This window comes from Lathamus discolor, chromosome 11 (assembly GCF_037157495.1).
Source record: "Lathamus discolor isolate bLatDis1 chromosome 11, bLatDis1.hap1, whole genome shotgun sequence".
NCBI lineage: Eukaryota > Metazoa > Chordata > Aves > Psittaciformes > Psittacidae > Lathamus > Lathamus discolor.
Genome location: NC_088894.1, coordinates 3,779,701 through 3,803,190, shown reverse-complemented (window position 1 = coordinate 3,803,190; position 23,490 = coordinate 3,779,701). Strand labels below are relative to the sequence as shown.

The 23,490-nt window shown below is 50.9% G+C and overlaps 2 protein-coding genes across 9 annotated transcripts in view; both read right to left on the bottom strand.

Annotated features, from left to right (window-relative positions):
* The window catches only part of PHF20 (PHD finger protein 20), a 51,378-nt gene extending 41,018 nt beyond the window's left edge, over positions 1–10,360 (bottom strand). For 2 of the 6 annotated variants that reach the window (XM_065691191.1, XM_065691198.1), the window contains exons 1-4: positions 10,240–10,360; positions 7,988–8,031; positions 6,939–6,980; positions 4,088–4,142 (exon numbers count right to left, since the gene is read on the bottom strand). The gene's annotated coding sequence lies outside the window, so the exon portion shown is untranslated. Of the gene's footprint in view, positions 1–2,367; positions 2,497–4,087; positions 4,143–6,938; positions 6,981–7,987; positions 8,032–9,537; positions 9,616–9,933; positions 10,052–10,239 lie in introns of those variants that run through there. The other 4 variants (XM_065691192.1, XM_065691194.1, XM_065691196.1 and 1 more) reach the window with 4 other exon arrangements.
* Positions 10,361–13,997: 3,637 nt separating this feature from the next.
* Positions 13,998–23,490, bottom strand: part of LOC136020379 (rho GTPase-activating protein 39-like) — a 45,135-nt gene continuing 35,642 nt past the window's right edge. For all 3 annotated transcript variants that reach the window (XM_065691427.1, XM_065691426.1, XM_065691429.1), the window contains exons 6-10: positions 19,986–20,059; positions 18,183–18,382; positions 17,584–17,675; positions 16,870–17,039; positions 13,998–16,500 (exon numbers count right to left, since the gene is read on the bottom strand). In XM_065691427.1, coding sequence (XP_065547499.1) covers positions 16,306–16,500; positions 16,870–17,039; positions 17,584–17,675; positions 18,183–18,382; positions 19,986–20,059 — 731 coding nt within the window. In that variant the 3' untranslated portion in view covers positions 13,998–16,305. The remainder of the gene's footprint in view (positions 16,501–16,869; positions 17,040–17,583; positions 17,676–18,182; positions 18,383–19,985; positions 20,060–23,490) is intronic.

Genomic DNA, 23,490 nt, shown 5'->3' with positions numbered 1-23,490 from the left:
GCAACAGAAATAAGCAGCAGCAATTTGGTTTACACAATGCATAAACAGCAACTACATCAACTGAGCTGCATCCCTAAAAGGACTGACACTATTTTATAAAGAACTACTCTCAAGTTCAAATGTGGTTCAGAAATGAAAAGATCTTTAGGAAAGTCATAAAGCTTCTATCACAGGATAAACCTACTCCATCAAGACATTTCTTAAACCAGGCCATTTGCCAAGTCTGGCCATGGAGGCAACCTTGACACAACAAGCCCTGCATAGCAGGCTTTTTCTTTTGCAACTAAATTCAGGAACAGCTTCCTCAGGCAGAGACACACTTGGCAGAACATTACATGAGAAATTACTCAATAGAGTACCTCAACAATGTAACCCAAAACACACAGCTGTAGTGGAAGCCTGAACTTGTGTATGACATGAGCTTCACGGGGAGCCATCACACAGCTCTTCACAAACAAGGCTAAGAGGCAACACTAAAGCCCATCTGCATTTCACCAGCATGACCTTGACCATGCAGAGAACTTTGTTGCTCAGAAAGACAGCACTAATACTGGGACTTGCCTCCGCTTCAAGAGTTTCAGCCTCTGCCCTCCCCTGCAAGGACCACTTAAAAACCTCGAACTACATCAAAATACATTATTAACAACCAACCCCAGACTAAAGACACAGTCGTAAGTACGACTTGGAAATAAGAACACTTCACCCAAACATCTCTTCTAAGATTTTCTTCAGCAGAAAATGAATTTGTACTAACTCAGTAACCAAACCAAGACAGAAGCAGGTTTTTCACTTCAGTAACTCCAGGAATCCATTATTCTCAAGTGCTCAAGACCACAATTAAAACAAGGGATAGATACAAGGTCTATCCCCAAAGCTGCATGGCTTTTCTCCAAAGCTTCTTATTCCACTATGAGGATTAGACCTGTTTCAGGAACAGGCAGTCCACGATTTAAACAAGTTACTACTTCCAACAGAAAATATTTCTACATCACTGAAAGTACACACGTGTCATTTAAAAGGGAGAGCCTTTTCTTCCCCATCCCAAAAGTCACCAGGTAATTCAGCTTTTAAAGATTATTCAGCTATTCAGATACGTAAAAGGTACCAATTAGAAAGGCACACTTCTATGAGGGCAATGCAAATGGGAATACAGTTACATTAGCATTGATCCCTTTAGGGATCATTATTTTCATCCTAAAATACACTTTCTGCTCTGCTAGCAATGCAGGTTCTGTATACCTGCAGCCATTGTTATTCTCTCCTGTTTTAAGCTCTGTCAGTGCTGAGCCCCAGATCTGGCACATCACCAGTGCTCAATAGGAGAGGGTTCCCCTGGAAACTGGAGAAGTCTTTCACGTTATCATACAGAGCAAAAAAACCAAGCAGTTATGGCAAACTTTCACTAACAACAGCCTCTACTGTTTTCTCTCCGGAAACAGTAGAACCATTGCAGCCTTCTTCAAACATTACCTACCTTTGCAAACACCATTTTCCAAATCACTTGCAGGTATGGTTAAACACCTATGGGTATGTACTATCAAACCACAACCCCCACCTTCAAACTCAGTCCTGCTTCCAAACTTCATACTGTCTCAGTTCGATACTGCATAAGCAGCTCAGAAGAATGACAAATACACTCCCACAATTCAGACTCTTAACAACTTCATTCTTCAGTGTATCTGTGGAAAACTCACAGATTCCCCCTCATCAGAGCACAACGGAGAAAGAGGAACTCCATGAAAAACACAAGTTATTTGACTTGAGAAAGGAGCATGGTGAACTTTGACATAAATATAAGCTTTCCGTGTAAAGTAGTATTAAGTTTTAATCTGGATAGTGACCTTGCTGTCCAGTGCCTCTCGGGGATTCTACATCACTGGTGATTCAGTAGGACTGCACGGTAGGACAGGTAGTGGGTTAACAACAAGCAGTGGCAAAACCGGGGTATAAAAGCAACTAGCAAAGAGATTGATTGCCCTGTGCTCACTGGAAATGCAGCACAGGTTTAACTGCACTTCGATACTGAAGGCAGCCCCAAGATTTTACTTGCAGTTTCTATAAAAGCAACAAGGCACAAGCTTGTTGTTTCCTTCATGTAGAACAGTATAAGCAGCTTCGATGTCATAACAGGTTTACAGTCAATTCCACAACACCTAAACTGACTCTACTGTTCACTCCAGCACCAGACAGCCTTTCAACTGCTAGCATATCTATATGCCCACTTTGAAACTGCCAACGACTAAATCCAGTCACATTTTGCACATTGGATTTTATTGTCCTGCAATGGTTAGTTCTGATCTTTTACCATCTGCACACATGACACCAAGCCTCACATCTTCATCAGTGGTAAAACAATGAAAGCCTCACCCAGTGCACCCCCTACAACATGCACGCCCCCATCAGGGATGGTCAATCCAGAGAAGTCCGTGGTCCCCACCACAATCAGAAGACCTTGCAAGTGGATGACCACAGCCATGCTGTGCTGAAGCCACACACCTGCAGATAAGAAAAGGTAATGGCTGTATCAGACTATGAAACAGCATTTACAGACACCATTTACATGATACAGTCCTAAGTACAAGCCTCACAAACATTTGAAGACCACTTTTAAAACTTGTGATCAGCTTCCCAAGTCAGTGCCAAAATCAATGGACTTCTATTGCCTGCAGACAGTCAAAATCTGCCTACCAGGTTTTGCCTACAGCAGCACTGTAACCATGAAGTATGCCTCACTGTATTCTACCCTCATAAAAAGCCAGAAATAAACCCTCACCCTGTTAAAGCGCTAACTTAGAAACTTTCTGTACCAGCTGTTCATCTAAAGATCCCTAAGCTCCTGCCTCATGTTTTGTTTATGCATACTATTTCATAGTAAGATGAGTAAGTTTTAGGACACAACCTTAAGTTTCAGATGTCCTTAGCACTGGTACTTCACAACATAATGCCTCAGATTTTCAGCCAAGTTGGATTTTTTTTAGTGCAACAGGAGCAGAAATGGGAAAGATCTGAACTGGACATGAAGACACTGCAACAAATTCCAAGGAATACTGCATCACCTCCCTTTTTCTACTCAAAAGGCATTTCAAACAAGACACTGGACTACACGCACTTCTTATCTGCACCATGTATGAACCTCAATTAGATCTTAACCAGCACTCACCTCTTGCTTAGAAAGTTTCCCAGATTCAACCAACAACTACACAGGCAAATTCTTTGACTGAGCAACACAACACTGAAATTGGATCCTGAACTGATACTGAAAATTTCCACGAGAATAACACCGCACAGATAATTCCTCAACACTAAAACATTCCCCCAAAGCACAAGATACAGTCCTTCATCTCAGACTCCTATTTTTCCTTTATAGTAGACTAACAAAACCAACACCAATAAAAAAATATCTACATTTACTCTCTCTTTCAGGCAAGACTTAAAGTACTCTGTGACAAAGTAAAAAGGGGTCAGCACATGTAAGTTACCCTCCCCAAAGCCAGATCCTCACACCCTGCCTAAGATCACACAACAGTGAGAAAGTAATTTCTATCTTCCCAACAGTAACTGTGCTGTCCGTTCAAACTGGTGGCGAGACTGGCACAGACCAACGTGGCAGCCGAAATTATGAACGTGGGCAATTGAACAGAAAAGCTATTTTTCTGTATTAAAACCTATCTGAATTACCAAGTGCAATTAAAGAAATACTCATTGCTGAAAAGAACTCTTTTCAATCATGTGATCGTCTCTCATTTAGCTGTTCTGGTTTCTTCTCTTTCTTCCTGTCACACACTAAAAGACAAACACTCCTGAACACTGAAGAACCAAAAGATTTGGGAAAAGTGTTTAAATCACAGGAAATAGAGCAGGTTTCTCCTAAATAAAACCACATTCAAAAAAGTCTACTTGAACAAAACTGCCGGTTTTTTCCACCAACTGAAAATGTGCAGTCTTTGTTTCAAGAATGTAAGATTTAACTTAGAGAAATGCTATCCACAGTGGCTCTGCAAGAATTAAGAAAAACCTGAACTTTAAAGTAAAACTTAAAAAGCTTAAAGAAAAGCTATAATTAACAAAGATCCATGCTAATACTCACCAAGAAGAAACTCGCCCCTTATCTGGCTACAAGCATTCCAAATGCTGTTGTACAACTATAGGGAAGGAAAAACATAAGTCATGTGAATTCCAAAACTAAAAGTAGCTTAGAGTTCAAAGAAGTATCTTCTCTACAGCAAACGATACCCCAATCATACAATAACACCTCTGGAACACCCATTTAATGTGAAAACATTTCAGTACATAGGGTCAGCAGGCTGCTGTGAGCCAAATTAGAAACTTCAAGAGATCCTTAAAGACACTCCATCCACATACGTACGTCAAATTTCTCCAACACTTACGCTTTGCCAAACAGAAGCCACTAGGACCTTTATCATCACTCCTACTTTGATGCAGCAGGTATTTCAGAATCACCCCATTAACTAAGCTAGTGGGCAGTGTAACTACCAAACCTCATAACAGCAAGTAACTCAAAATTCAAGGTACTGCCTGCAAATATCTAAAGAACAGATCACTGACATGTTAAATGCACCTTATGCTGCACTTCAAGGGAAGTAACAGGCAGTTTTATTTGGTGATTCTAGTTGAAATGCCAGGCTAATGAGCTCATGAGCTCATCGTCTCCACGCCTTTATCTCTTTTGCCTTTTTTCTTCCTTTCCCTTCCTCTGCTACAACTGCAGAAATTCTTATCTGCTCTCCCCACTTCTCTATTTAACCACTATAAGGCAGATAACACTTTAAATTTTCTGAAACCTTCAAAGATAGCTAAATGCAATCAATCTGCCCCAAATCTAACACCGCCTTTTCCTTTCAGTTTTATGACAGCTACTACTGAGAAACCCAGACAAATACCGCTGCAATTGTACTCCCATCTTCCAAACAATCTTTAACTCTGAGGACAGCAGCTAAAAAAAGAGAAAGCTTCAATTCTGAAATACCAAGTATGAGAAGCAGCCTACAAACAAAACTGAAACTGCCAAATCCGAGTGGAAGGGTCAGAACACCCGAGCGTTCTAGATTTGGAAGTACATCAAAATGCTTTTGCCAAACAACTACAGCAGGCTGGGATTCATACCGCTGATTCACTTCTGACTTAACATACAATTCCTGCTCATACCAGTGGATTTCTGATGCAATACCATGATGGTTACTGAACTTTTAACAAGTCATCTTCCACCACTTACAGGTTATTTATGAAACACAAAACAACAAACCAGTACCGGAGGTGAGATACAAGCCTTCAACAAGATTCAATCACAGGGATACTCTGATTCCACAAGCCTGGGTTTTCAAGACATATCACAGTAAGACTGATGCTTTCTGAATATTTAGAAATAGCTTTTAAACTAGTCAGAGACACATTAAAAAAACCCTTCTTGCATTCAGAAATAATTCCAACACCACAAAAAAGCAGCATAACAAATGGGGGGGAATCATATTAAACACTTCTCTCACTGAAAAAGCTTCTAGCAACTCTAAGCATCTCTGGTTTTAGATCTTCTTAGTTAAGAAAGAATATATTTAGTGTGAAGGATATTTTAAAGCGCAAATTCATACATCAGACAGCAAGAACTCTCTCAAAAAAAATTAAGAGTTCACCCATTTAACAACTAAAAAGACCTGCAGAGAGCTCAAGCAAGCTGCATTGTACCTTGTGGAAGCACAACCTCCAGATCATGAGAGTTCACCTCATCAATCCATGCATGTCTAGCCACGTGAGCAAGCATGAGCCAAGATGACCAAACACAGCCCTCTCCTGTCAGTGAGGACATCCTCACTTGGATAAACCACATTCATCACGTGGCAGAGGGATCTGTGTTCTGGTCATACGAGAAATAACAGTTTCTTCATCCACATTCATGTTAAGACATGCAGGGCTTCTCCAGACTGCACAAGGGGCAGAAACAAGCTACAGACATTTGTATTATTCCAAGAAGTCTGATATAGCCTACAGACTGGGCACACCAATGCAATTTCTCCTGTTCTTCTACTGAAGTGAAGCTGTATACAGCTACTTCATGGCTCTGAATGCACCAAGTGTAACTGTCCTTCAGAAGGCATTTTTGCCCTGCTAAATGGGTAGCCAGGGGCTTAGAATGCCTTTATCAAATCAAAACGGAATCGGAAAAGAGTGGACTGATTCTCTTTGTCATTCTACACTTGCTCAGAAGCAAAACCAACAAAAAAAAGCCCCGCAGAACTCCTTGCACAAACTTACTGTATTTAAATACTTGGCTTAGGCTGGTGTTGCAGCAGCCTAAGGCTGAACCTACTGCACACCCTGGTCCAGGTGCTAACTGTCAGAGAGTGGCCTTGCATGACAGATGAGGAAAGGAACCACACATGAGCTCAAAACCTCACGTGTCAATCTCAGCATTTTGCAGAGACAACCAGTTTCATCTTAAAAGAACATACCCTTAAGAAATGGGTAGGGACCAAGAACTTGATTTGCCTGCTCATTGTCTGCTTGGCTACAACATTTAGATTACTGAGTCTAATACTGTTCTGCACTCAATGCCAATGTTTCAAAGTCAGCACAAACATCTGAGTATTAAGTAGGTCTGAAGTACTACCACCTACATCCCTACTGCAAGTAACACCTTGGTATTCTAGAGAAATCCACATTTCAGATAGGAATTTAATACTTCAGGCTACATGCTGGTCAGTAAGCTGACCAATTCATTCCTGTTTCGACCAGATGTCCCGCCCCTGGCTTTGAGGTTGCTCTGGTTGTTCCAGCAGCACCCTATATACTTACAGCAGACTGCTGAACCTAAGGTTTTTTGTATCAGCTGGTATCAACATGCACTTTAGCTATGAGACGAAAAGATCCTGACCGAAACCAGAAGGAGCCAATAGGAAAGCACAAGAATAGTCTGATAACGGTACCTGCAGCAGTAACTGGAGTTGGGCTTCTGAGAAGAAATCTACCTGCAAAATCCATAAAAAGAAAGTTTGAGAAATATTTTTCACAGATATCACCTGCAATACTGGCCACTGAACCCATCCCACCCCTCCCGGGGCATCATTTCCAGTCAAGTCAGAATATAGTGTTCTGACACACGTGGCATTCTCAGTTTCACTACTCAGTTCCCTCCTGACTAGACAGGGTCACGTCTACCTTACTTGCTGATATAGGGCACTTTAATGTCAAATCAAGGGAAATCTTGCAAGTTACACTGCCATGAGGATTTAAGATAGCTCATTAAGCAGACAAATCATTTGTGTCTGTGCCACACTGGGAAGGATGAAACTCCCACTTTATTACAAGGAGAAATAGGTGCACTTCAAGGCTGCTTGCTAAGGATGCTCAGTTGTACAAGCGGAGCACTAGAGGTGTTCAAGATAGCTTCCTGACATGAGCGCTCTGTGGAACAAGAGGATGCTCTCCATCTCCTTGGGAAGCAAGTGCCGAGTATAAGTATGAGAAAGAGAAGTCCATTTTAAAACTAGGATTTTAACATCAGCCACAAGATCAGGAAAGCTCTTTGGTACTAACTTCACACTGAATACACAAAGCTCACACTAAGAGATGTTAAAATGCAGGTAACTGTGCTACAAGAACTAAAGACACAGATGGAGACAGCTGTACCTCTTCTTAACCAGTTTCATAAACCCACCTGAAACGGGAGTCCTTAAAACAAGGCAGATAGCAGATGGCTATTCTGAAACAAGGCTGGCTGAAAGTGCTCAAGCCTAGTAAAACCACACAAATGCACAGCAACAAACATCAAGCCTCAAAGAGTACTTATATTCCAACATGCATTACTTTCTGCCACACACACCTGCAGTCAGTCAGCACGGGCACATTATACACCCACATGTGCACGATCTTGCATTCACAAAGAGCCACTAGTTCCAAAAGGCTTTTTGGAATATATAGGTGATGTAGCTATTGGCATTTTGACAGCAAGGGCAAACCCAGAGCTATTTCTTACCTGAAACAAGTCTTCTCCTACAGGAAGCACGAATCAAAATAAACCTGTAGGCAAGCAAGGAACAGAAGTACAAAGATGACAAGGGATAAACTGAAACAAAAAAGAAGTAGGCTTGTTCAGCTGCTGAACAAACTATTACAAGCACTGCATACCGACTTGTCAATATGATGCACCATTAAGCCCAAAGTATACGCAACTTCTCTTTTTTGTTTAACTTAAACCACTGCACCCACACAATTAGGCAACCATCAAGAACACAGTTTAAATACTGTTGACAACCACTTGTGAGGCCGAACAATAAATCCTGCCCCCGCCTCATGTACACTCTTTAGCTCAGCTCACAAAACTTGCACAAGTGCTCACATCAGCGCAGGGCAGTGCCATGTGGGCAGAAAAGAGGAGCCAAGTGACAGGACAGCTTTCCTACAGCAACAGCTCCCATCAAGGTCTGACAAATCACAGCTACACACAATACGTAGCTTCTGGAGATGCAGTCATAAATAAAATATGTGGTTACAGAGAACTTATTATCCCTGACAATTAAATCAGGGATAGCACCCCCCCTTCCTGACCAAGGGGGAGAATTTAGGTCATTATCACTGCAGAGGTTATCCAGGAATTACAAGAGCAAAAGAAAGTGCTTCAGAGAACTTATCCAATTAACGGTAAGAATTAATTACACGCTTCTTACATTTCAGTTAAGGTAGCACTGTTATGAGCAATTACTATTCCAGCCTCATTCCAAGCTTGACCTTAATGAATTACTCTGGATTACAAGCAAGCAGATTTTACTCTCAGGCTGCTCAAGTCAAATTTTACTTCCATTCAGGAGACAACAACAAACTTATCCGCAAGAATACACCGGGCTCTTCCACAGGCTGATCCAGGTCAGTAACAAGTGAATCACCTTCAATTCCAGAACTATGGAAAAAGTTACACCAAGATCAAATTATACTACAAGTAATTCTTGTTGCCAGTCTTCTCACGTGGCTTTCTTTGGAAACTGGTCCTGTGAAAGGATCCTTGCTCAATTATAGAAGCATAAATGAACCCAAGTCCAAAGCATTTCTGTTAGCGATGCTCAATTACAAGTTTCTGTACAGACAGCTAAAGAAAGGTCACTTTAAGCCAGGAGCACTGTTTTTAATAGTTGGGTTTGTTCTCCTACAGCAGAAACCACCAACTTCTGTACACAGAAAGAAGATGTCTATTTTACCCAGCCTGGACTCATCAACATTTAAGCACCTTTTCTGATCTATTTTCAAGCACTTCAGGTAGAAACAATAGTCTGGGATCACAGAAACATCTCTGATACCAGGAGGATTTTCAGTAAGCAAAGCAGATCTGACCATTTCCCAAAACTGACAGCCTGCTGTGACTAACCAAGCCGGGCTATGACCACAGTCTGCACATCCATGCAATAATGCACAGCGACTGCAATAAGCCATAGCTGAACCTAGGCCTGTCAGGAGAAAGAACATGGTGCCTCCCAGTCCTATGCTTTAACAGGTATGCCATGAAGCAGCGCCCGGGGTAGAGCAAGGACCCACCGTTATTTCTGCCCCATAAACACATCCTGAGGGGACAAAACGCGGCGGAACGGAGACGTTCCCCAGGCTTCACCGGACACCGCGGCTTCCACCCGGCGGTACCGCCTACACACACCCACCCTGCGCTGTACCTGCCCCTCGCGAGGGCCCTCCCCGCTCCATCCCTCGGGGCCAGGCGAGGAGCAGCGCCCGGCGCCCGGCCGAGCAGCCCCGGGGCCGGCCCCGCGCCCAAGGCGCCGACAACGGGACCGCGCCGCTGGGCGCGCAACTCCCGCGGCCCCGCCGCTCCCGGCCGCCGCCACAGCCCCCGCTCGGGCTCCGGCACCGCCGCAAGGTCACTTGACCGCCTCCGCCGGCCGGGCCCTCGGCGCCTGCGCTCGGCCCGCACATACTCACCTGCCCGCGCAGCCCCGCGGGGCGCGGCCGGAGGGAAGGAGGAAGGGAGGGAAGGAGCGGACGGGGGCCGGCCCGGACCCCTCGGCCTCAGCGCGCCGGGCCGCGGCGAGGCGGAAGCGGCCCCGCTCGGCGCCCCGGGCCCGCAGCGCGGGAGACGCCGCCCGGCCCGGCCCGGCCCGGCCCTTTGTGCGCGGGGACGCGCGCCAGCCGCGCCGCGCCCGGCCTCCCTCCCCTCGCCTCGCCGCGGGCCCGCAGCGCTGGGCAGGGCAGGCGGCCCGGCCCGCCCGGGCGCCGCCGCGCTCTTACCGAGGGATCTGCACGGGAAAAACGGTTCGACCGGAGCCGCCCCGCCCCGGGCCCCGCCGCGCGCCGAGCCCAGCGCCACCGACCGCGCAGCCACACAAAATGGCCGCCTCGCTGCGGCGGCGCCAGCGGAGGGGCGGGGCGCCGGGTTCCGCCTCCCCTCGCGGCCCGGGGGCGCGCTCGCCCCGCGCTGTGGGGCCGGGCGCTGAGGCGGCGGCGGCGGCGGCGGGGCCCGGTCCCGGGGAGGCCGCGGCGGGCGGGACCCTCCCGGTACCCCGCGGGACGCGCCCAGCCTCCGGCCGCCGGGCAGGAGAGGCCCCGCCCGCCGGGCCGCAGCGCGGCTCTGGGGACAGCGGCCGCGGGGGCTCGCTCCTGCGAGCGGAGCTGTGCGGATCCCGGCCGAGTCCTGGCCGGTTTCTTTCACGCGAGGTTGAAGCCGAAGCCAGAACAGCGCGAGTGTTTGCAGGCTGAAGCTCACAGGACCAGCTGGGCTGGAAAAGACCTTTAAGATCGTCAAGTGCAGCCGTTCGCCAGCACTGCCGAGGCCAACACGAACCCACGGCCCCGAGGGCCTCGTCTGCCCGGTGTGTGAGCACTTGCAGGGACGGCGCCTGCAGCCCTGCCCTGGGCAGCCTGTTCCAATGGCTCGGACCGGCCGCAGCTCAGTGTGAGCGGTGCCATGAACTCACCCGGCTGGCTGCTGGGGAGCGGCGGGGGCAGGATGCTGTGCTGGACGGGCGAGCTGGAGCCGAGCTGGCAGTGGGACCGGCAGGGCACTGTGCCATGGGAGCAGAGCGGGGCCGCTGACACTGACGCCATGAGCATGCACGGCCCCACAGCGGCCTGCAGTCAAGGCGCATGGGCTGGTGTGAGGGTGTGGATCAGGGCAGCATCCCTTAGGAAGGCAGAGGAAGCGCCCCGTGAGGCATCCTCAGTTCTGTCCCTTCAAGGCCAGTTCTACAGCTGTGCTATCAGAGCTGTCCTCGGGGGCAGGCAGCGGGGCTAATGGCTAATGCTGCCGGAGAGCTGAGCTTGTTGGCCAGCTCCCTGTACCTCAACACACAACACCGGGCACATGTCAAGGGCAGCGCCCCGGCCAGCCTTCTGCTTGCACTTGTGCACTGGAGGAACTGTGCTCAGGAAGCACCTCTGGCATTGCCCAGAAGAGGAAGCCAAGCAGCTCCAGCCTGACCAGCCACCCAAGGGGCCAGCACGGCCCTCGGGAAGGGGTGTCCCTGCACCGTTGGAGTTCACCTTCTGCACAGGGACCTGTGCGGGAGCCCTCGGCTGCCTGCGCGCAGCCCACGCGGGGTCACTGCTGCTCTGCTGCCGAGAGGCGGCGAGACGCGCGCAGCATCCGCCCTGGTGGGGATGGGGTGAGGGCCCGTAAGGGTCAGGGGGCTGCAGGCTCAGCCCCACCACAGTGCATGCAGGTGAGTTGTCTCTGCCAGCTCTCCCCAGCGTGCCTCGTCCTGCTCGTACCTGCTCCTGCTGGAGGTCCCAGGCCTGGTCCCAAGATGCACACAAGGGTGGGAGATGAGGGACTCACCGTGACACCATACCTTCATCACACCACGGCTCCACACCCGGGCAGTTCCTGCCTCAGGACAGCTTCTCCCCTCCATTGGCCAAAGCATCCAGTGGGGCTGGGAGCTGCCTGCAGATCTCCAGGGAAGGATGTCCTTGGAGCAGAGTGGGGGAGATGGGCAAACAAACAGCACTTCTGCACCACTGCATCCCCAGCCGATCCCCTTACCTCCTCCTCTTTGGGGCTGCCTGCAGGCAGCAGGGCCCCACTCTGTAAGGCCCCTCTTGTCCTTGGGGTGATGGGGTCTGGCTGTCTTATCCTGCCCCAAGAGCAGGGGTAGCACTCATCACAGGGACACCCCAGCACAGTATTTGGGTGCTATTTGCAGCTGCAGCACCAGCAGGTACTGAGGCCAGGTGACATCAGGGAAGCTGGTACATTGTGGCTGAAACAATCCCCCAGCTCCTCCTGCACTCTCCACATCCCCCCATGACCCACCCCGTCTCCCCGTTGCCTGTGGTCTGAATGAAGCTCCAGACCTGGCACAAATGGGATGAAGGAAATGGGGCTGGAGTAGAGACGAGCTGATGGAAGTCATTCGGTCTCCTCGGGGAGAAGCAGGAGCTTGTCAGACCAGCCTTGCTCTTCTAAACACCTTCATGCATTTGGGTCCTGCATCCTGCCAGCACCCAGCCCCGACAGCTGAGGTCGCACTGCCCTCAGTCCTGACACAAGCTCCCTTTACGGTACCAGCAAGCACTGAGCACTTCAGGCAATGTGGGATGGCTTTGATGGTGGAGGCTGCAACCCCCTGGGAAACAGAGGCTCAAACCTTCATGGCCTGGGCAGAATCTTCAGCTGATGCCTCCTGCTTTGGAAGGAAAAGTCCAGCTCACGAACGACTCAATTCATCCCAAGCACTCAACTCCACTCATGCTTCATTCAACTCACCCTGAACGCTTGGGCTTCCCCCTGACCCCTCCTCATGCCCGAGACTGTTCCCAGCTGCCTGCACCCACACCCAGTTCTCCCCACCATTAACCGTGGTTGACAAACACAGCCGGACAACAGGAGCTCTGAAAGCAGCAGCACTCAGGAGCTACATCAGCTTTCTCCATCTCAGCAGGGTGGCTGTCCCGCAGACAGTCTGTGGGTGTGCTGGAGCCGAGCGCTGCTCTGCAGAGCCCCAGCTCAGTGCCACCTCCACCAGCCGGTTCTGCCGATTCCACCCGTGCTTTGCTGTGCCCACATCAAACCCGCCGTGGGGCAGCGTCAGGACAGGGGCCCTCCCGTCCCTGCCTCCCTCGGGTGCTGCAGGGCTCCTGATGCAGCCCTGCCTGTTCCTCTGCTGTCTTCCCACAGGGCTGATTGAGCGCAAAGCTCAATGCTTTAGGATTAGGCTAAAAACCTGCATGAAGATTAAAGTAAAACCTGGCCTCCTACACCCTGGATTTTTGGGGAGGTGGCACAAGCTCCGGGCACCTCTGGTTTGGAGGAGAAATGAAGCATCTGGTGGGCCAGGAGAAGGGAGACATCTCACATTTGCAAGGGGACGAGACAGTGCAAGCTCCTCTACTGGGATGGGTGGCCTCATGGTCACCGCGTCCTGAAAAGCACCAGGCAGCTGCCAAGGCTGAGCACCACCTTCCTCCATCACAAGCTGAACATACAGAAAAGTCCCAAATCCATCCCTGACTCCCCAACAGCTACCCAACCTCTGCAAGTGGAGCACGGACAGCAGGCCCGAGGGCACGGTGTCTACCAGCTGCATTCAGTAACTGGAAAAATTGCTTCTACCAGTTTTGCCTGCAGATTCCCAGGACACGATCACAGACACAGCAAGAGGCTCCTGCCAGGCTCTGTGAAAAGGAGACTTAAAACAGGCCAGAAATTCAACATCACCAACCAGAACACTCAGCACTACAAGGGTGCTGGCCCCATTGGGACACACCACCCTTCTGCGACCACTGGCAAGTCTGGGGCAAGCTGCTTTGTCTCAAGTGCACCATCTCCAAGTACTGTCCTTTAACAGTTTCAACCTGTTCTCTTCCAAATTCCATTGAGTGTCCCTTACCAGCTGCCTGCGAATTAAGAGCAAACCAGCCTGCAGCTTGGTTTCCAAGCACTTACATCATGCTAATTCCCAATCGTTATTCACGAACACTGACAGGCAGGCTGAAATCAGCAGCTCTGGGTGGACATGATCATGCTTCAGAAAGGCACAAAGACAAGAGACAACCATGGGGATCGTATTTATTATTATAACAGAGGAGAGGCTGCTTTACTGACTTGTATTTACAAACCTGTTGGCAAAGAAAATAATATCCAGTGTCATTTATTAGCCTATTTTACAGCCCTGGCAAGAAGCATTCATTTGTAATAGCAGCAAATGCCTATGATTTGATTGACTGCTACAGCTAAGTGCAAGGAATAACATGGATCACTTACGTGGTGGCTGGCTGCAGGCAAAGCCCGACACAGGCACATGCATCTGCAGCCCAAAGAGGGCTGGTACCACAGGTCTGAGCCTGGTCAGAGATTCCGATGTCAGGACTGTGGCAGTGCCAGTAACCCCCTGCCTGTCCCTGCCCTCCTGGTAAAACAGCCCCACATCAGAGGTACAAGTTGTGGAGTGCTTCAGGAGGCCAAACCAAGCTGGATGGCTTGGATGGGATGGGATAGGTGTGTGAAACAGATCTGGGCACATATTTGGGGGCATGTTTGACAGAGCTAATCCAGACATGGAAGCAAGATTCCCTGACCCACAGAAGCACCTGGTACAAGGAGAGGAACCACGACCCTTGTTCAGCTGGGTACAAACTGAACTCCCACTGTGGAGTTCATCCAAGCAAACACATGCCCTGGAAACCCTGTTCACACCCAGCAGGAGATCCAAGCTGCCAGCAGGCTCAGGGCACTGTGCATGTGGCAGTGTATGCCCAAACTTCGGGTACAGGTCCAGACATCAGCCTTAAACCTCACTGCTGGCAGGGTTCAGCAGGATTCTGCTGCAACCAGAAGATGATCCCACTTGAAAGGGAAGGGGATGCAGAAATGCAAATGCAACCTTGTATGAGACTGGCAGACCTGGCACTGCATGAGAAATCCCTACAGAGCAGCAGACCTGCCTCCAGCAGGGAAAACACTTCAAAGGAAGAGAAGAGTAACACAAGGATGCCACAGAATTGGAAATAGCTGCTTGCTAAGGAACATGCAACAGTAGCCAAAGGCTGCAGGGAAATCCAAGCGCTGCCTCTGGAGGACACTGTCCTTGCTGTGCCTCACTTCTGGTGGCACACAGAAAGCCACAGGGGTTCAGTAGCAGCAGTGAGAACGCCTAACACCACTCTTACACAGGCTCCACCACAGTTCGGACACTCAGATCTGCCTCTGCCTTTCCTTCCCCTTCACAACCCTTCTGCAGCTCCCACGGGAATTTGGTGGGAAGAGCGCAGGTGCCACAGTTGACTCCAGCCAGGATCAGCATTTCAAGAGCACACAGCAATGCTGAGCACAGGAGCACTTCTTACTGCTGCGGGCTTTCTTTAGACCTGGGCTGAGCCAGGGGGATGGGCACAACTGGCATTCAGTCTCGGCAGAGCGGTCTGGGAAGGACGTGGTACCAGGAAGGTGATGCCAGAGCCGTGGAAGCCACTCTTGAGCGTGGTTTTAGGTGCTCTTCAGGAAAGCTGGTGTTAGCTCACGCTGCCCATAGCAGAAAGGAGCTGCAAGGCTGCTGGGGTTACCCCTCCAGAGGATATGGCCCTTGTTAGGAGGCTGTTTATCTGTTTGTTGTCAGGAGCATGGCCTTCCTCTTGTCCCCAGCCCTCATGACATGGGTGGGTGCTGGTTTAGCTCAGCACAGGGCTGTCCCACATGCTGCTGTGCAGCTCTGCAGCGGCCTAAAGGAGTAGGTTAGGTGGATGCCGTGTGGATCTGGCCTGCCAGGGCTACCAGCTGTGAGATGTCTGCTCAAACGCCTCCTCTCCTCTGGGATGCAATGCGCTTCCACTGACCAGGGCAGTCCAAAGAACCCCTCTGCCTCAGCGAACCCTCTGCGCCTTCACATCCCTCTACCAACATCATCATGGGGTGAACCAGGCTCCATAGTAGTGGGATTATCCCCAATGAGGCAGCATCTCCCCCAGGACCCATGCTACAACACAGGAGTGATGTCTTCCTACCTGAAGGCAACTCTGTCTCCAGAAGGGAGATGGAGTCTCACTGCCCCAGGCAGCAGTTTCTCATGGATCTCTCAGCATTTTCAATGAGCAACCAAGTCCTGCGGCTCCAAGAAGGCAGGCTGTCCCCCTCTGACACACATGCTGGAAGGCCAGGAACCACTGAAACTAGCCTTGCATGTCCAAGGACTTCCTGGTGCTGAACAGTCCTTGTCCTCGAGGTCATATGCTGGGAGATGCTCAGGGGCTAACCCAGGGTTTCACAACAGCAAAGACAATGAAGAAACCTAAGTGGAGGGGAGAAGACTTCAGGCACCCAGCGACTCCCCAGAGCAATGTTTGGGACCCCAGAGCAGCGGCTCAAACCAGCCCTTTGATGAAGCTCGTGTCCAAGTGCACTATGAGCATGCGAAGAAAGGACATTTCCTTGCGCGTGTTCTCAAAGATGACACGAGGGTCGTCAGACTGGCAGCGCAGGCAGTTGGGAGCCATCACCATGGCCAGGTTATTCACATCCATCTTTGTCCTGCCCACATTTGATGGCTGAGCAAAGATCTGCAGGGAGTAAGACAACATTCACCTGGAGCAGTGGAAAACGGCAAGAAACTCCAAATATGGGGGCTAAGAAGAGGTGCAAGGAAGAGTAGAAACGTGGCCTGACTGAAGGACAATGCCCCACAGCCACACATTCATAGGGGAAGACTATGCTCCAACACAGCCGACAGCATGGGAGCCTTAGCAGACAGGGAACGCCTTGCAGATCTCAACCTTTGGGGTCAAGCCCATGCTCTACAAGACCAGGAATATGGTTAATCGCTTCCATAAAGGACAAGGCGAGCAGAACCCCCATCAATCTCACCTTAAATACAGGTGGTCCTAAACCCCTGCCAGCGGCCCACCAATCATGCCCCGTGTGCTGCCTACCTGCAGGAAGTGTATGAGGTAACACAGCACCAGTCTGTTGAGCTCTGGCAAAAGCTGCACCACGGCCACAGCAGCATCAGGGTTCTCGTAGTTGCTGATACACTCTTTGTAGAACTGCTGGGGGATGACGGGCTCCTCCAGCTCCCGATACCACAGCTTGAGAAGAGAGGCTGGGCAGAAAGAAGGTGCGTGAGAACAGCTCTGGTCACCTCCCCACCACCTTCAGCGGCAAACTTGGCAGTCAGACTCAGTGCCTCAGGAACCAGAGGGCAGAGAAGGGACCTACGCTTGTGCTGTTTCACCTTATTTCAGTCATGGCTCTGAAATGCTCAGGCAGCCAAACTGGACAGATAGAGGGAAATACTGGCTCTTATCTACCTGCCCCTCCAGGAAGTGGCTCTGGGGCCACCTAAAGGAGAGGAGAATGGGAGCCTGGGGTTAAAGTGCTGCTTCTGAATGGCTCCCAGCCACTCTGCAGAATGCCCAGCTTGCACAGCCTCACTGCACCCAAGCCAGAGGTTCCCCCAGTGTTTTTCCTATGGGCAGTATTTGGAAAGGCAGTGGGAAGGCACAGAATGAAAACGCAGCTGCTGAAGACAGCCTGTGTACACATCCCCAAGCGGCAGCACATCTCCTGGGCTGCTCCTGCACCTTCCCCTCCACGCTGTACCTCAGCTTAGGCTGCAGCAACCCATGCCTGCCGTGTTCCCGTACCTGGGATGTTGGGGTCACTGAGACTGCTTGGGATTCTCCACTGATCCACCTGCAACTTCAATGCATTGACTTCATCTATGTCACCAGGTATCCTGCAGAGACATAGCAAAGGTGCTTGAGAGTTTGGCTACTGAAAAGCTAACACAAATATTAAATAAAACACAACAAAAAGCCTAACCCAAACCCAAACCCAGACCAGCAGCCCCTGTGTTCACCATACAGATTCTTTGACTCCTCCTCTCTCTTGACTCACGTCTCGTGCACAACCAAGGCTGATGTGCTGCATTTGGTGAACTGCTCTGCTGCCGTTCATCTTGATCAATCTGCTGTTGATGCAAGTTCAATGCCTTGCCTGGGTACGTGCTGGCCTGAGTAATTCAAGTCAGGTCTATGCTGCCCCCTCTATGCTAATGGACGCCACTGGGCTAAAGCTACTTTATGAGATCATTCTTGAGCCTGGGAAAGGCTGGGTTTTGTCTGATCCATTTCAGAGCGCTATTCGCAGGGAAAAGAAAGCAGTGGAGGTCAATTTTGACTTCTCAGCATCGAGGAATTACACGTGGGGGGCTCAAAAGTGACACCACGTCCCAAAATCTCACCTGAAGATCCCCTCGGTCTGTTCTCCTCCCAGCGCCAGGACCTGCTGCGATAGCTGTGTCTGCACCCAGGGCAGCTTGTTGCCCGGGTACATGTCCTGCTGCCGCAGCATGATTTCCTCCAGAGAGCTGCCGAAGAGCGATGGCGTCAAGATGGCATTCCTGGCATGCGTTATCTCTTCCACAGTCGGCTTACGGAGGCCCTGAGGACACAGAACTGTTCAGTGCAGCACACAGAGAAACAGTGACCCCCGACAGTGGCGGTGAGCAGTCAGGATGGAGGGATGCCCGTGCATGGGGACACAACAGTGGCCTCCTGGTAGCACAGCTCTCACTCTTCGGCCTCCACCTCCTAAAATCAGGAGGGTTTCAACTCATGAGGCCCAAGAGGAGCAGAGAGAGACCCCTTTGGAGCTGGTTTTGCCCAAACCTGTAATGTTTTGCACACTGGGGGGGCTGCTCCAGCTGCAGCTCTACCTGATGGTGCAGCAAGAGGCGGAAGGATGGAGCCCAGCCTGTCCCCTGCCATGGTGAGGTCAGCACAGGGCATGTGTACACCAGCCTGGTGCCGGGCAAGCATTCAGCCACAGGGCAGCTGAAAACCAGCCCTTTGGAGAAGGGAATTCCAGGTATGAACAACTCTAGCGAAAGCCTTGCTCTCAGAGATCACAGAATAGTTAGGGTTGGAAAGGACCTCAAGATCATCCAGTTCCAGCCCCCCTGCCATGGGCAGGGACACCTCACACTAAACCATCCCACACAAGGTTTCATCCAACCTGGCCTTGAACACCACCAGGGATGGAGCACTCACAACCTCCCTGGGCAACCCATTCCAGTGCCTCACCACCCTAACAGGAAAGAACTCCCTCCTTATATCCAGCCTAAAAGCTCTCTGAAAAGTGGGCACGGGGACTTGCTGCTTCTGAAAGACACCACCAACACTTGACAGAGGCTTTGAATCAGTGCTGGCAGGGATCTGGAGAAACACAGAGCACTCTCATAGGGGCGATGGACTACCCAGTGACCCCACGGGCAAGCAGGAGGTGCAGCGGTGGGGAGAAAGCTCCCACTGACCCCCAGCAGGGCAGCAGCTGCCGGGGCTGCAGTTGTGTGCAGTGCGTGTCCGGATGTTTCCTGTCCTGCCCCTGCAGGGACGCCGGGAGCCTTCGCCCCTCCCGCGGTATCTCAGCTATTTGCTCGCTGTACACGGAGTCCAGATGGCAGCAGGGCCCCACAGGGATGTGCAGAAATAAAAGACAACCGGATCTGGCTTGGAGACCTCGGACGGACGGGCTGAGGCCGCCTGCCGGCTTCCACAGCCCCAGGCAGGACCTTGCAGGGGAAAGGGAGGCCAGGGACTTCCAGCTAACGCAGAGCTCAGAGGTTCCCTTCCACACCAGCCATCTCCACTGCATCAGTTTCTGAACTGGGAATGAACAACTCTGCAGTAACCCAGCTGCCAGACCTGGCCCATGCAAGCTCTCAGTGGCAAAGGGAGACTTATCCTTCGCTAAAAGAAACCAGATGATGGGCAGCCCCTGCACAGACAGCATCTCTCACCCTGCAGACAGGTTTGTCCTCCCCATCCCTAAGACCAGCACACAGGCACCGCTGCCTGCCAGGAGGATGGTGGGACCGGGGCAGCACCTCCTCCTGCACATTCATGGGGAGCAGAGCCCTAAGGGAGCCTCTCCCACCCTCTCTATCTCCATTCCCCATCACTGAATCAGCAGTGACCTCCCAGTCACAGGAGCTGAGGCAGCGCACATGCAGCCCATGGGCCCTGGGGCTGGGGCAGCCGCTCACCTTTTTGCCTCCGGTGACAGCTACTTTCTGCAGTTTCCTGTAGCAGTATTTGGCGTAGGTGCTGATGGGCAGACCTGGGGGGAAGGAGAAACGAGTGATCACACACAGCACCATGCACCCACCACTGGAGCCTTTCAGAGCGCACCAGCACAGCCGTTCACACCGGCACAAACAGCCAGCCCCTTCTGCACATCCTGTGGTAGGATCAGGGCACTGAGACTGCCGAAACCTCACACTGAGCCCCCCAAAGCCTCCCGGCCCTGCAGCCCCATGGCAGCAAGTGTCGGTGCAAGTCAGTGCTTGGGCTTGGAGGTATTCACTTTCTGAGCTCATAGCTCTGCACGTCCAACCCCTACTCTGCAGATCTCCACCTCTCACACAGGCAGCCTGACCCTGTCCTGACTCAATGCAAGATGCCCGTTCAGCATTCATAGCCTGAGCACACGTATGAGAGCGAGCCCTCGCTCCCGGCAGTGTGGCTGCAGTTACGTGGCTCACAGACACAGGTCTGGGTATTTCTGTATTGCCAGATCTCAGCCAAGGAGCAGGCAGAGCCAGCCCCCTGCCAGGAGAGATTGCAAAGTGCTTTAAACCCAGGCGGTTTATGATCAAGAACTGCAGTGCTCGGCTAGTGAGAGAGGCGGCAGCAGCACCGTGAGTGAGAGCAGGACACAAGGAGAGGCATGGGAAGGTGACAGGATCTCTCTCATCTTCCCAAAGCCCTTCCTCACTCTCCTGCCTGCAACCTCCTCCAACCCAACCCATGAGGCTGTGCGGTACAAGGAAAATCAGACACCTCGGCGCTTGGGAACTTCACCACCAAAGCTGCAGCCCTCCGCAAGAACGGCTGCTCTGCTTGTGCTTGCTTCAGCGAACTCTGAGGGAGAGCAGAGCCAGGATTCACAGAGCTAATCCCCCCGTGACACCAAGAGCAATGTTTGCACGGACAGAGCACTGATTGCTGGGAGAGTTTTTCCAAAGCCGTTGGCCTTTTGTTCTTTTTCAAGTCAAACCCAAATTGCTTGCTGAAAGCACCGAACAGATCTGCCCTATTTGATTCCCTGCCAGGCTCAAAGCTTGCAGCGGAGTTCAAAATACTTGTGGCTTTTAAAATCTACATTCTGGTCATATGCTGCGTATTTCAGCTGAGCCCTGCACACACCCTACGGCTTAGGTAAGCTGGTCAGGAGCCTGGAGTTCCTCAAATCCTCTCAATGCCGTGGGAGAAGCAGCTCTTCCCAGAGCAGAACAATTCACAAAGGTGAGAGATGCACTTTTCCCCTTCTCCTCTCAGCCAGCAGACAAACCACAACCCTTGGCTCCCCACAACGAAACAAGCACCCCCTGCCTCAATCAATCCGCTTGGCAAATGGATGGAGCCTCTCCGTAACGCTGGAGCAATGCTGGAGGAGGTACAACAGCATCCCCCCTCCCGCGGGCAATGGGATGAAAAGTCAGTTTCAAGAATTTCTTTCTCTTGGGAACATCTAAAGCAAATGTTCTCTGTATGCAAAAATCCTGCTAATCCCAGGCATGGTTTATACTGGAAATATCTAAGGATTAAAGAAAACAAACCCAATGAGAGCTGCTTTGTGATGCTTCACTCTCCCAGGTTACAGCTCCTGTTGTTAAAAGGCATGGACACCCCGAGGCAACGTGTCACCTGCTTCACAAAGGAGGGAATGGGGAAAGCCTGGGCTGTGCCTCTGCATCACAATTACACAGGAGGCAGCACATTCAGAACTTACAATAGGAAATGCTCTTTTCACACCGTAATTAGACCATGAAACCCGTCATCACATGAGGAGTTTAACCAGGTTTGCAAAGGAACTGGTTGCCTGCACGGCTGATGTGTGGGTAGCAGCCAGACACGTTTGCTTGAAGCCTGTTTTGTGCTTTCCCAGGAAGCTCCCTGATCCTGGGAAAAGCCTAAATCCTACATCCTGCTCCCAATGACAACTGAACTCCCGCAATGGACCCAGAGGGGAGCTGACTGCATTCCATGCAAATAAACTGAAAACTCCATTTGCCCCATGAGCAAGGCACTGGCCACAGTGGGCACACAACAAATGGCTCCTGCAGAGGCTCCCCGTTACACAGCAGAGTGCTCCTGGCTCCCAGGGCATGGTGTAGAGTGAGGTGGGTGAAGGAGACATGGGGAAGCCAGGAGGTAAGTGTTGAGCTGCAGAGAAACACAGAATCATAGAATCATAGAATAGTTAGGGTTGGAAAGGACCTCAAGATCATCCAGTTCCAACCCCCTGCCATGGACAGGGACACCTCACACTAAACCATCCACCACAAGGCTTCATCCAACCTAGCCTTGAACACCGCCAGGGATGGAGCGCTCACAACCTCCCTGGGCAACCCATTCCAGTGCCTCACCACCCTAACAGGAAAGAATTTCTTCCTTATATCCAATCTAAACTTCCCCTGTTTAAGTTTTAACCCATTACCCCTTGTCCTGTCACTACAGTCCCTGATGAAGAGTCCCTCCCCAGCATCCCTATAGGCCCCCTTCAGGTACTGGAAGGCTGCTAATAGGGAATATATTAGGGAACATGAGGGAAATGAGCAGAATTTAGCTTTAGCCTCTGCTTTTCCAGAGCAGCGACTTCACTCGACCATCTGACTGCTTTCACAATGCCCAGTGAGACCTGCTCCTGGCATCCAGCTCATCCCACATGGTCAGTTCTCCTAACAAGGGGCCAGGTACCACCTCAGCTCCCCAGCTCAGCTCTCGGCCTGGAAAGGGCTGATACTGAAGGCAATTGCACTGCTCAGAGCAGATGATGAATCTGTGAAATCCAAGTTGAGCTGTTATTTCCTGTGGTACCACAGTAGCCCCAGGAGCTCGGGAACAGCCCACACAGTGAAAAAGAGTTTGCAAAGGAAAATATTTTTCCATGTGCTGGCCTAGAAACACATGCAAGGAGCTTCTTAAAGAACCGCTCCTTTCATAACAAGCTAAAACCCAGGCAGGGCACATGCAGGAACACACCTTCTGGAAGAGCCTCGAATGCTCTCCTGCCAAAAATGCCTTAAAATGCAGCAAACAACGTGGATTGAGGAGCTGGCCACGGGACACATATTTAGCACAGCAGAAGCTGTTGTCTCCGTATATCTCCGATCTACTGCGGTCTCTCACAGACCTCAGCCTGGCACAGTCAGAGCAGGCTTAAGCCTAGGACCTGTCTTACTGTGCTCTTCAGCACGGGGGTAGGTGCCACCAGAACAGCTCGGCTGGGTGTCACTCTCCTGCCTTAGGTCTGCCCAGGCACACCCATTTTACTGCAGTGTTTTACCCCCTCTTCCTTATGCCACCAGTGCATCCTTCTGCATCCCAGCAGTGCTGCTCCATCACTGTTCTCCTACATGGGAAACGCTATCCTTTATCAGCCCAAATGGCTGCCTGAGCCAGCAGCCTGCATCTGCCACCAGGAGGATAAGAAACAGATACAGGATGTCTGAAAAGCGAGTATTCCCCTTGGAATATCTGCTAACA